At 39.8% G+C, this 13,380-nt stretch overlaps 1 protein-coding gene across 4 annotated transcripts in view; it reads right to left on the reverse strand.

Moving 5' to 3' along the window:
• Positions 1 to 13,341, reverse strand: part of LOC131348570 (PH and SEC7 domain-containing protein 4) — an 18,177-nt gene extending 4,836 nt beyond the window's left edge. The window contains exons 1-14 of one of the 4 annotated variants that reach the window (XM_058383654.1): positions 13,090 to 13,341; positions 11,830 to 11,894; positions 11,442 to 11,603; positions 9,758 to 10,319; positions 8,137 to 8,197; positions 5,777 to 6,953; positions 4,912 to 4,992; positions 4,651 to 4,822; positions 4,429 to 4,518; positions 4,144 to 4,187; positions 3,878 to 4,050; positions 3,719 to 3,789; positions 1,851 to 1,996; positions 1,626 to 1,770 (exon numbers count right to left, since the gene is read on the reverse strand). In XM_058383654.1, the coding sequence (XP_058239637.1) occupies positions 1,626 to 1,770; positions 1,851 to 1,996; positions 3,719 to 3,789; positions 3,878 to 4,050; positions 4,144 to 4,187; positions 4,429 to 4,518; positions 4,651 to 4,822; positions 4,912 to 4,992; positions 5,777 to 6,953; positions 8,137 to 8,197; positions 9,758 to 10,237 (2,640 nt within the window). In that variant the 5' untranslated portion in view covers positions 10,238 to 10,319; positions 11,442 to 11,603; positions 11,830 to 11,894; positions 13,090 to 13,341. Of the gene's footprint in view, positions 1 to 1,625; positions 1,771 to 1,850; positions 1,997 to 3,718; positions 3,790 to 3,877; positions 4,051 to 4,143; positions 4,188 to 4,428; positions 4,519 to 4,650; positions 4,823 to 4,911; positions 4,993 to 5,776; positions 6,954 to 8,136; positions 8,198 to 9,757; positions 10,320 to 11,430; positions 11,604 to 11,829; positions 11,895 to 13,089 lie in introns of all 4 variants that reach the window. The other 3 variants (XM_058383653.1, XM_058383651.1, XM_058383652.1) reach the window with 3 other exon arrangements.
• Positions 13,342 to 13,380: the final 39 nt, after the last annotated feature.

Genomic DNA, 13,380 nt, shown 5'->3' on the forward strand with positions numbered 1-13,380 from the left:
ACAAACATGCTTACTCATACTTAAAAACACACACACACTCTCTCAAACACCCACACACTCACAAATACACTTACTCACAAACATGCTTACTCACACTCAAAAACACACACACACACACACACAAACATGCTTACTCATACTCAAAAACACACACACACACACACAAACATGCTTACTCATACTTAAACACACACACACACACACACACACACTCTCAAACACACACTCAAACACACACTCACACACACTCAAAAACACACACACAAAGTAGTGTTTGCGCTGCTCTGTGAACACTGCTGTGTTATATTGTGCTGTCTGTCTGGCACTGATTGTACACAGGCACTTTATGCAGCAGTGTGTTAGTGTCCTTAGTTTCTGTTTTGTTCATGTAGTTCTGCATTTTCTGCAGCACCGTGGTCCAGTTTCATTTCACTCTGCTCTGCACCAGCTATATATATATATAAAGTGGAGAGGAAAATAAAAGCTTCTTGACTTGACTCGATCAGGAGTGTATGATCGCACAATGAGCGATACTACGACCACCTGATACTCTAAAGACCTCATTCATAATACTAGAAACCAGGACAAGACAGACGAGAGCATCGGGACACCGTTCTGTTTTTATTCAAGCCACGCTCAGGACACGCGTCAAAAATGAGGTCAAACTGTGGTTTGTGCAAACTGCACAGAATCACACTGCTATACTCCGCTCCATCCAAAAATACATGCTTGGTAACACTTCTGGTTTAAAAGAAACTTTTCTGTCCCACCACGATACTGCTGCAGTCATAGCGACGACACGTGGTTTGACCACCATTTACTCCCCCATCTACCACCATGTACACTGGCAGCTCAGTGGTTAAGCTACTGAGACTGGAAGGCTGTGAGTTTAAATCCCAGCACCATCCTGACGAGTCCTTTAGCAAGAACCTTCATCCTGACTCAACTGCAAGTGGAGTCAAGCCAAATGAGATTAATGTAACAGTGTGTGTGTGTGTGTGTGTGTGTGTGTGTGTGTGTGTGTGTGTGTGTGTGTGTGAGAAATGCTTTAAATATTGCTCACATTCTTCCATAAGAAAAAGAGGCCCATTTCTGACGTTAAGTAAGTTGTTCAAGAAAAATGATGCGGGGTCAATCATCCTGAAGTTGATTATTTTCCAATAACTGTACATTCTCTGAAGCCTGTTATTCAGCAGTTTGCTAACAATCTTTTATTTATCAATCTACACCATGTTATAGCAGCTATAAACGGTCATTCCCTCACCAGCCTCTTCCTTTTCTCTCATTTATTATTAGCCAAATAAAACAAGGAACTTGTCTCGTTACCCAGAAATCCTCTGCCATCGTCTGGCAAAAAAAGCATCGACGCTGGAGACCCCTTCCTTAAATGTTAAATAAAGCCATAAAACTGACCACATCAGCGATTATTTGCTCCTCCTTTCTAAATAATGTTTTTTTTATTCTACTGACAAGATTACATATCATACTATACAAATAATAAGATATTAGGACGAGCGTGATTATAGAAACCAGAGATCTGAATTGAAGCCAGCTTTATAGCAAATAATCAAGAATTCCTGACCAGATTTGATTAAAAAGAGAAAGCTTTAAAAAGCATTGTCTACCATTGTGAGTGTAGACTGTGTTGCAGGGAGAATGGGTCTGCAGAACTTCCTCTGAGAGCCGACAGCGGCAGGAAACGGAGGGGACGAGTACAGAGCGGACACCAGGTTGATTCGTCCGATCCAGGAGTTCATTTGCTCTGTGGATCTAAAAGACGAGAGATGCAATCAAAACGGCGGACAAAAGATATCTCTGTGAATAAGACTCTCGATAGTATTTACGCTTACTGTGCTTCAAACAGGAAAACCCTCCAATCTGCCGTCTGAAGGCGGAAGACGTGAGGCCGCTTGGTATAGTCCTGTGCTCGCTCTGCCAGAGCGTGATGGACACTGAGCACCTCCTCAGAGCTTTGCCAGTCCTTCCTGTATTCATCCTTCCAGATAAAAGAGATTCATTAAAACTGTCCATATATTTTGTAGCTATGATATTGTGAAGCTTTTCGTTCAACTTTTGACCGGCTAACTATGAAGAGAGTGATGTATATTTTCCGGGCAGTGTTATAGGTTTAACAAGCGTGCACATTTGTATAACTTTTATTAACTTAACTCAGTATAATACAGTAGAAGGCAGTGGTGGGCCTTCAGGGCCTTCTCTGCTGGCTTAAACAGCAGTGATCTGAATCACTGACTTGCATTTTAATATATTTTTCCATAAATGTGTATTAAATTATTCCCAATAGTCTATTCCCTACATTTCATAGCTTTCCTCTTGGTTGTGCTGCTTCCTGTAGTGTATATTTATGATAAGAGTATTTATCCAAACATATTTCAGCCAGTGGCTGACATTATGTTTTGCCAGGGTTAAAGAAATCTGCCTTAAGGCTTTCAGAATCAATAATGCAGGCGCCCGTATCTTAAAATAAGTGGCAATGAAATTGTTACATTAACCAATCAGATTTCGAGTTGGCGTCACTGGGGCCATCTAGCAGGCATACAATTACAAGCAATTTCCCGTCCTTTGATTGGATAACTGAAGAAGTTGTCAGAGGCAGCGAACCACACAAACTAAATAAAAACTATATTTTTTTAACTCAAAATGGCTGACAGAGGAGAAGAAATCGATTTGGTGAAGGCCAGTGAAGGCCTAGGTGTGAAATGCATGGCCCGCCACTGGTAGAAGGTAAGAGGTGCTGCTTTGCTCACTGATCAGGCTGAGAGCAGGCATGTTGTTTGACTGAACTCAGTACTGATGAGACCATCCCAAGCTCCCAGTTAGGAATTCCAGGGTGTGTTTTCTTTAGTTTTTACTAGTTGGAGGTCGAAATTATGGAGTTACAACCATATAAGTGCTGACTACATACACGATGGGGATGTGTGAGTTATTGGAAAACAGATTGAATGATTAAACACACAGACGAGGGAGAACTGCTTATTCTTCACCATATTTACTAATAAAAATGCTTGCTCTCAATTGGCTTAGGCACAGCACATCTCACAGGTCTGGTTGCATAGAATGTTTGTCTCTAGAGTTTTCCTAGGTTTATCCAACACAGCAACCTCAGCATTCACCAACCAAACCATGTCTCAGCATCTCCATACTGCCCCCTTTTTTTCTCAAGGATACATCTGTTACCTTTGGTATGCTTTTCACCTGGGAGAGTGATTTACATTTACCTTCAAAGATATATAATTAGACCTGAGGACCACTGTTGTACCTTAAAGGTGCAAGATCATTCAGTTACCCAAGTGAAATATACATACCAAAGATGTTTGTACAGATTCCAAACACTTCCAACCAGGATTTCAGGTTATTGTGTGGAATTATATACACGACACATCCAGAGAAGTTTAGAAGTCATACAGAAAAGTGGGTAAGAACAACCTTAACCCAAAAACCCTGAGATCTATAAAAAAATAAAGTTCACATTGGCCAAGAAAAGAGAAAAAAGAAGATGTCTGAGCAGAGAGGGGAAAACAAGAGAACCCACAGGAAACCGATATAAACATTTTTATGCTTGCTTTATATATAAAAGTTCCACAGAGGTTTCTAGAAGCCCACAGTGTGTGAGAACCACAGGCTTAAAATATATGACTTTATAATTTCATATTCATTTATTCATCGGAATAAAATTAGACACAAAAAAACCCCTCCTTACCTTTTGTAAATAGAGCACCATTCCTTTAAGCACCGCATAAAACGTCTTCCAACTCCTCTTTCCCCAGGGAGCTGGGATAAAAGACATGTATAATGAATATTAAAGACACCACCCAAGGTCGTCTTAAAGCTAAAAAGAAACTCGATCTCGATCGCTTACTGCGCTTGCCGTCTATGTCCGCATGCGCTTTCCTCTTCAGGAAGCCTTTCTGGAACACGGTGGCCTTCTTGTCATGAGCGAGATCCTGGAAAGGGTTACTCTTCGAACGAAGAGGCGAATCCTGATCCGCGTCCTGGTCCAGGGTTATAGAGGTCAGCAATTCCTTCTCTTCTCTAGATGAAAAAGACAAGTGAAATGAGAGGATTAGAAGACAGAAATGGAAACTCAAAGCAAGAAATGATCGAAAAAATAAAAGATGGACTCACACCGCCCATTCAAGCTGGTGATTCTTGATTGAGTTATAAAGAGACTGGAAGACAATTTTGAAGAATTAATCATTGGAGGAAAAAAAGGTTGCATCAGCATGTATCTTTCAAAACAATATCATGATTGCACAGGTAGAAGAGATCTGAGGCCTGAAAATCCAATTTTGCTTTTCAGATGCATGCAGAAGTTGGTTTAAACAAAATGTCTGTCCCAAGGGTACGCAAACTTTTGCACAAAACATACATTAGAATAATGTTTAAAATGATTTGCAGTGCTCCTCTCACCTTCAGTAAGTCTTTGTTGAAATTCTCTCCTTCGTTCATCCCATCCAGGTTAGACACAAAGACAGGTAGGGACATGGCCTTCCCAACATTCTGATCAGAAGGAGGACATTTTATTGTCTAACACCGAGCTAGAAAGTTGTGTGTACGCAAACAGAGGCAGCAATATCTTCAAGCCCATAATCTGCTTCAGGATCCTAGCTATTAGATGGAAATGGAAGGTACCTGTCCATGCAGGTCTGTGTTGAGCAACATGACAGCACATGTGAGCGTGAGCACGGCTCCAGCTGAGGACAATGTCTCAGGGTTGCACTGCTGGTAACGTCTGGAGAAATGATCCAGCACTCGCTCCCTCTCCTGAGTCTCACCGATCAGAACCACTTCCTTCAGAAAAGACCTAGAAAATGAATTTTTTTTAAATTAAGATAAGCGTAAACTAAAAAGAATTGAATGAATTCAGTCTTATATCGCTGAAGATCATCTCACCGAAGAGCTTCATCCAAGCTTTGGTCAGTGAAGTCGAAGAACTTAAGGTACTCCTCCCCAACAGCACGACTGAATTCGTTGCTAATATATAAAAAAAAATAAATACATTTAGTCGAGTGTAAAAGTTTGTACACCCCTAAGACAAAACTAAGACACAAATAATGTCGGGTCTTCACAGATGTTCCTTCATTAAATCAATCAAAAAGAGTATTAACATTACACTATGTGTATTAACATTACACTTCCATTAATAAGTTTTCATCTCAACAGGTAATAATTATTCTCTTATAACATTTTGCCTTCATAACTGCCTCAAACAGTTGTCTGTTATCCTATGTGCAGCTTTTGGATCCTTTCAATTGTAACCTTCATCCCCTGATTTTTTACATCACATCCTCTCTTTTTTTACCCCATTTTCTCCCATTCTATTCATTTGCCCATTTCCAACCAGGCACCAATCAAAAAGCATAAGGGTACTACCCCCAGGATACACAAAGCCAGCCATTACTTCTTTCCAAAGTGCAGCTGAACACATTCAGAGAAATGTGCAATCTGCCCTCTTCCACATACAAGAGGCCCATGATTGGCTAGTGTGGCTGTGACGGACAGGTGAGTGAGTAACATTATCCCTCCCACCATCCTGGACTTCCGACCATGGATGGCATCCATATAGTCAGGAAAATCCTGGAGATCCTTCAGTTTGGGTTTAGAGACTAAGATGGTCATGGCATAATATCTTTAATAATAATAATTTTACCTTTTTGAAACTCCAATCGTAGGTCAATTATAAATACTTTCCATTCATGCACTCTTGGTGGTGCAAACTTTTGAACAGAACTCTTACTAGTGCTTAACAATAACTCACTCTTTGTCCAGATGTCGGACCACATCTGTACGCTGGACATTGTCAAGCCTGTAAAGTCTCTCTGCAAGTTTACAGGCTTCCTCTCTGTCCACGTTGTCTCCATCTCCGTCCTTGTATGGAATCTCAGGTTCTGCAGATTTCTCCTGTTGTTCCTCGGTCCCATGCCCGTGCTCAGATGATACCTCTTCAGTTAGTTTAGATACACGGTCATTGTCATGGATCTGTTGTTGTTCAGAGTGGGTGTGGTTTTCCTGCTCGATCTGTTGGAGTTCATCTGGTTGACTGCTTTCTCTACTGTCCTTTGATTCTGAGAGCTGTGATGTTTCTGTTTCAGTTGACCTTTCAGACTGGCCCAGGATTTCTGTCTCATTGTGACTTATTGTTTGTAAAGCAACTGTACTTTTTGTCTCACTTTCCTGGTCTGAAGTTTCTGTTTCGTTACAGCTTGATTGCTTCGTTCCTTCTGAAGGTTCTTCACCAAGTAAAAGTTCTTGTTTTGGTCCCTCTGAAGGTTCTTCACCAAGTAAAAGTTCTTGTCTTGACTCTTCCGAGTCACCCAACTCATCTGACTGTTGTATTAATTGTTCTTTGTGTTCATGAGGTTCCACTTCCACTGCACTTTCGATCTGGTCTTCACAAGTTGCTTCCTCTTGCTTGACACACACAGAGATGTGCAGCTCCATAAATGTTTCTGCATTTTCTAACTCCAGTGTCTCATCGATAACAATTATAGTCGACTCCACAGTTTCAGACCCTTCAGCCTCTACAGCATCACAGACCAAATCAGGTGGTTCTCCTGCTTGTGATGGATCTGACTCTTGGATAAAACCGGCTTCCTCACTTGGTTTTGAATCCACTTCGAGGACTGGATCATTTGTTTCTGACTCTAATGTAGTACTGCAGCCCTCCTCACAAGGTGTTGTTATGATTACACGGATACCATCCTCAGAACTGACCTCATCATCCTCTTTTGTTTTCTCTGCATCTTCAAGTTCTGGCTCAGTTAAAAGCACAATGTCCCCTGTTTTTACCGATTCCTCCTCAAGAGCTTCTAAACCTTCAGGATCCGGCTGGATCTCTGGGAACTCAGTACAAAGAGGGCTTTCGATCTCATCACTGTTCTTCTCATCATCTATTAATCCACCATCATCACTCGCTTCTGATATCTGTGAGGTCTCTGAAAAGAGATTAGAGCACAGGAACTTAAGAGAACTGACATGTAAAGACTTTATAAGGAATTATTTCAATAATTCACAAGGCGATCAGAGATGAAAATACATCACACGTATGTTTCGTAGCATGGTAATGATTCCTTTATTTCAAACCATCATCACCTGGGCTCAGAAAACCAATTCGACTCAATGCTAAGTTTTATCAATGCTAGAAGCTTTTTAAGGAGATCAAAATTTCAAGAGTAATGGGCTATGCAATTACAAATGGCAATGTATTTGCATAATGTTTTGTCCTACTGAGTCGATCAACTATGTACCTAGTATTTTCTTGAATACTTTCATTTCATGCTTCATTTATCTGCTTAAATGAATATCCCCAGTATCAAAACGGGGAAGTTTACGAACAAAAGCAGCAGCTACATTTTTAACTAGTAGTTCAATGTTAGTACTTGTTAGTAATAATGTTAGAACATGTTGAAATTCTGCATCCTAACTAGCCTTTCCGGTTACATTATTAAATAATTTATTAATTTGTTCCAAAGGCCTAGATGAGGAAAAGCCGGCAACTAAATCTGTGACTAGAAGGGTTGAAAAATTTTAAAACTTCAGCTAGCTAGACAACATGGTGCTAGCTGCTAGTTCATAACTGACTTATTTCTAAGCTATTTGTAAATCTTTGTAATGTGGCACAAATAATATCTTTCAAGCTCACGAAGAAAACATAATTTTTCATAATTAAATTATATAATTATAATTAAAATAATAATAATAATAAAAACAAGCATTTGCCATGGGTTTATTCTAATTAAGCATCTTTCAATCCTTGAAAAATGAGCCTTAAACACCAAGTATTTTTTTACAAATATATTTACAAACCGCTGTTAAAAGGTTAACTGCTGCGTGTAATACTGTGGTGAACTCCCCCCTCTCTCTCAAGAGAGAAAGTTAAATGGAAATTTATAGTGGGTGCGTTTATGCCTCCAGGTAGACATAAATAAAACAGGAAGCAACATTGCAAGTCACACAGCAAGAGGTGTGCATTGCGGTACGAAACACCAGCATTCACCACTGATGGACACTTTCTATTTTTCCCCCCTCCCTCATGATTGCGACTGAAAATGTATATGGACATATTTAACAAATCGACAGTGATGTATGATGTGTTTAATAAATAAAGATGCATGTTACCTGTGAATGGTGTCTGGTCGTCTTCGTCTGATGGAATCACGCAAACATTCGCGTCGTATACCTGCGAGAGAGAAAATAAACAGGACACAGCAAACGTAAATAACACCAATAACTATCTAGCGAGTCTTAAAATAAACGCTTGCTTATATGATTCCGGATAAAGAAATCCACGGTGCTTAAATTCTACAAGTGATTGATGGATGGGTGCAAAAGTTTGTACACCCCCTTGATAGAAATCTATAGCCATAACAGTGTGGTTCAGCAGTATGTAAAACTATGTACAAAAAAATAAATAAAATCTGACTCAAATTTTGCAATATATGTGACGCTTATATTCTCCAAATACTGTGTTTGCTCATCCTTTGCTGTTTTCTTATCCTCTAAACAATATTCAAGGCCTTTGTGGCCCAATCTAACATGCGCTTTCACAATTTAATAATCTGTTAGCAAATCTTTCTATGCATCAAATGTATCATATGTTTTTAGAAGAATTCTAAACCCATTGTGTGTGCAAATTTTGCACTCGTCCGTAGGCAGCAAATATGATATGGAAACAATTTTGCCTCTCGTCACACCTCCTCACAATCACTCATATTGAGAAGTGCTGTTCTACATGCCAAACCACACAGCCTTTCCTGTCTGACTAGTACTAGAGGCAGTATGGAGTCAAGACAGGCCATTGCTTGAAATATGAATGGGTGAAACAGGGTGTTAGCGCTCAAAATGGCACCGTCATTTAATAAGCCAAATTAAGAAGAAAGCTAATTGCCTTGTCAGTTTAAAAATAAACTAATGTGTCATCTCCGTGACCTGATTGGTCACAGAGATAACACACTGGTCCAGACTGGTTTTTGACTAATGTTTAGCTTTCAATGCTTAAAACAGCAGGCAAACATCTCCTCTAACCAGTTAACTTGGTCAAGATAAAGCCAGTGGATTAGCTGTAAAAACAGATCAGCTCTAGCATGCATAGCATAGTCTATTATTAAAGCAGCGATCTGGTTGGGAGATGACGAATGTGTCTTTCGCTTCATCTTAGAACTAAATCAAGATGAATAATTGTGACTGAAATAATCTGGTACAGCCAGATAAATTTGGATGATGATAGCTACCTACATAGTTATTTAAAGGAAGTAGTGTCAAGCCTCCTCTATTTGGTTACTATGGAAACAGCCAGAAACAAGGTTGGTGTCATCAGAAATACACACGCTAATGCTTAATGTTTGTTTGATGCTGTTATGATGCAAATAAACGTGAATTGTTTATTACATTTTTGTCAGATTTTAAAAGAGCATTTTATTTGATCCACTGCAAGTTTATGCAGAGGATGTGGTAACTTAGTTTAAGGTGTTAGACTAACAATCAGAAGGTTTGGAGTTCAAATCCCAGGTCCACCTGCTGGGCCCCTGAGCCAGGCCCTCAACCTTCATTTGCTCAGTTGTATATAATGAGATAAAAATGTTAGTCGCTTTGGATAAGGGCATCTACCAAATGGCATAAACGTAAATGTTATGGGTTTTAGCCTGGTCTTATATGGTCTGGAAATAACTTCACAAGTTTAAAGGTTCTAGTATTTCCAAGATGGCTACCAAGTGACTACAAGGACTTTGCGAATACGTACCTGGCAAGAGTCGACTTCTATACTTATAACTTCCCCGTACTGCATGACATCATCCGTCTGTCCGAGCTCTTTATCCGGTACCAGATCAATAATTTCCTCCTGGTTCAACAAAGGCATGTCTAAGGATGTAGGATTAACTACCCAGTCCATACTCAATCCATAACCCGAGTTAATCTCACTTGAGCCTGACTCTTGGGATGAAACATCTGCAGGAGTTTGGGGCATATCCCACTGTACTGTAGCACAGCTGAAATGCATGCTGGGAACCCTAACAGGGTACATTGTAATTGAAACCCCATGTTCTAAGGGTTCAGAGGCGTCTGTGGCCAACGGGTTCTGGGTTCGGCCTATGTGGTTTTCTTCCTTGCATCGGTTGTTCTCTCGCTCCACCCTCTCGATGTACAGCTTGGCTTCCAAATACGGTTCTTCTGCCGGTTCTGGAAAGGCAGGCTGTGCAGAAAGCATGAGATCGCTCTCCATGGCTTCTCAGGCAACTGGATCTATATGATGACCTGAAGTTGTGTCTCCATCTGTAGGCTACATAAATATTTTGTGGTGATTACTGGTCACCAAAAAGCTCTTATTAATTAACAAATATATAAATAAATATCTGGACCTCATTTATCAATCTCTTAGCAAAGTAGTGCTAATTCCAGCCTTACAAACATTTCTGTAAATGATTTTCGTTCAGCTGGTTTACAATTTAGACACAACTACAACCAAAACTCCATAAATAGCAATGCTCAGAGAGCAGAAAACAACAAAATGATGACTAAATGGTGAAAGTCCAGTGTGCGCAGTTCATCTCGCAGTACTGCAGCTCAGCCACTACAGCGAGTCCGCTGCCATGCATACACTAACATCTCAATGTGCCAGCACTTTGTTCTTAATGAATTTTTTATTCTGTGTTATAATTTACATATATAACTTCACTAAATGTCTTAAGATAATTAATCGAGGTACACATTCTTCTTATATATATAAATGTAGACAAATTCAGGAGCTGAATATATGAACGAATTGGCTTATAACAAAAGGTTACATTACAACAAAGGTAGAAATGCTCCTGTGAACGATTGTACAGGTAAATCTGTTGGTATCTAAGCTCACAGTATGTGCCTTGTCCATAAAAACACACAGACCAGGCTCTGTAAAGGACAAAACCTAAGCCGTGTAATTTGAATACCAAAATACCAGCAACAGTGAAGTGGAACTACAGGAATGTAGAGTAACGTGCAAAACCTACACAACTATGTCTCTTACGCAGCATGTAACTATGAACCGGCTGCTTATTCATGACAGAATCCTGATGTTCATATCACTTGATTAAAAACACAAGGCCAAAGTGAACCCACTGACAATTACAACAAGAAATAGTATCATAAATCCATAACATCATAACATCATGATGAATACTGAAGTCTGATTGGTGTGAAATTGAAGTCTGGTATTTGGCTGTGATGCTTATAATGATCAATCGCTTTATCAGTTCATTCTAGTCATGAATTCCAAGATATTAATATTTGAATTACATTTTTTTTTACTATATCTCCTCATCCAGGCATACATCTCATATCCAAAGTATTTCATGCTTAAGGACTACCACAGAATACATGCTATAACTACAATACCGTAACATGGCAATCATAGAAATAAACCTTAAGGAAACTTGCCTTGGACTCACCTTTTCAATAACGTATTATTAACTTCAGTTAATGGCCATAACCCAGCACCGTTTCTTTTTTCCTCCTCCTCTGTAAGATGTGCACAACGGATGTGCGTTGCAATGACTTTCTGTGCAGGCGTCACAGAGGCATAGTTCCACTTCCTGGCTGCACATAAACCACTACAGCAAAAGAATGAGAGAGAGAGAGAGAGAGAGAGAGAAAAAAAAAGAGGTGGTAGATGAAGGTTAAGATGGTGTTGGATTGTGGATGTGTGTATGAGTAGTTTCTCACATTCTCTCTAGTGAAAATTCTCCAAATAAGCACTATCATTGGCTAGTTTGGAATAAAATCATTTATGGCACTCCCATAAACTTATTTTGCAACAAGTCTTCATGCTCGACTCACCGCATCTAACCCACATCCGGGTCCATCCCCACTTTATTTCCTGCTGGTGCTCACCTCAACTCTTCCTGTAGAATGCACACACTCATGGGTTACATTGATCAGCTAACGACTTCCGGCACAAAAGCTGAGCCGACGTGCCTGTTTTCCAGACCAGACGTTGAGCTTGTTTTTGCATATTACAATGCCCTTTGTGATTTCAACACACGACCTGTCAGGGGCCAGTCTTACAACAGGCATTAGTGTGACATGTGCATCAGCAGAACAGCGTAGTCACACTTAATCCTACAGACATCTCAGATGACCTAACCTCTCGTCTAGGAGCCTTAAAATGAGAAGGGTTTCTTTTTTTTGTTGTTGTTTATTTCAGACATTTTTCTTTCACTGTAGTAATGAATCATCGTATGAAGGGGAACTAAGAGTAAAGGAAAAGCTAAAAGCGCGCAACAATCATGTTGCGCAAAACAAAAAAGCAGCTAACTTGCCACATGATGTATTTTACGATGACTCTGCAGTAGTGGCATCATGAACAGGAAAACAGAATAACACACAGATCTCCTGTTCTGATCCTCATACTCTCATACAAATTTCAGCCACCCACCTTATATCAGTAGCTCAAGAATTCAACTAACAGGGTTGAGCAATACGCCAACCAGCGTCTCGTAATAGAATAACTCAGAAAAATGAAGTCATTGAGGTTTAGATGTGTTCTTTCCAAGTGTCCTCAGAATAACAAATATGGCTGAAAGTGATAGGTCTTCTACAGGCTGGGCTGGAAAAAAAATCAGCCCCAGCCTCACTTCTTTGATACTATTCTGTGTATTTTTCTTAGAATCAATAATTCTACTAGACTGTTAACGATAAACAATCTGAAAACTTTATCAAATATTATAGTTTTTTTTTTATCAATTAAGACGGTGGAAGGATGTCATTATCAGGGTGGATCAGGTTTATGATTCATTTCTGAGCTGAGGTTGCTATCTGTGGTGAGTTTCTGATGCTCTGCTTGCCTCTCAGCTCTTAAAAACATGGGGTAGGTGTATTGTCTACACTTTCTGTGCAAGCGTGAGCACATGATGCCCTGAGATGGACCAGCATCCCATCCAGGGTGTATTCCAGCCTCAAACCCAAACTTAGTGGCCTGGTATCGGTATTGCATTGAAAATTGTAGGCATCTTTAAGTGCTGTGAACATTTGAGAAAGAGGTCTACATAATTGATTCTTCTATCTGTATAGATTGAAATTGAAGTAGTTTCCACTTACCTCGATTAATACGTGAATTTAAAAAAAAAAAAGCTTAGATCTGAACAGTCTATTTGCTCCACTTATCCTTATTCTGATTGCTTCTCAGTCATGGTGCAAATATACTCAGCAGGTCACTAAGCAGTATCCTGAGACGCCTTTTTAGAAGGCAAACACACTCATTGTCCTGTCTATGATTGAGTCCTTTGTCTTATCTCGATCTTCATTACAAGGAAGCTTTGAGATCTACCCAGGAGCTTGATAAGAGACAAAGTGAGAGTGTAAGTAAAACCGAAAACATCACACAAATCA

The sequence above is a fragment of the Hemibagrus wyckioides genome, linkage group LG28 (assembly GCF_019097595.1).
Source record: "Hemibagrus wyckioides isolate EC202008001 linkage group LG28, SWU_Hwy_1.0, whole genome shotgun sequence".
Taxonomy (NCBI): Eukaryota; Metazoa; Chordata; class Actinopteri; order Siluriformes; family Bagridae; genus Hemibagrus; species Hemibagrus wyckioides.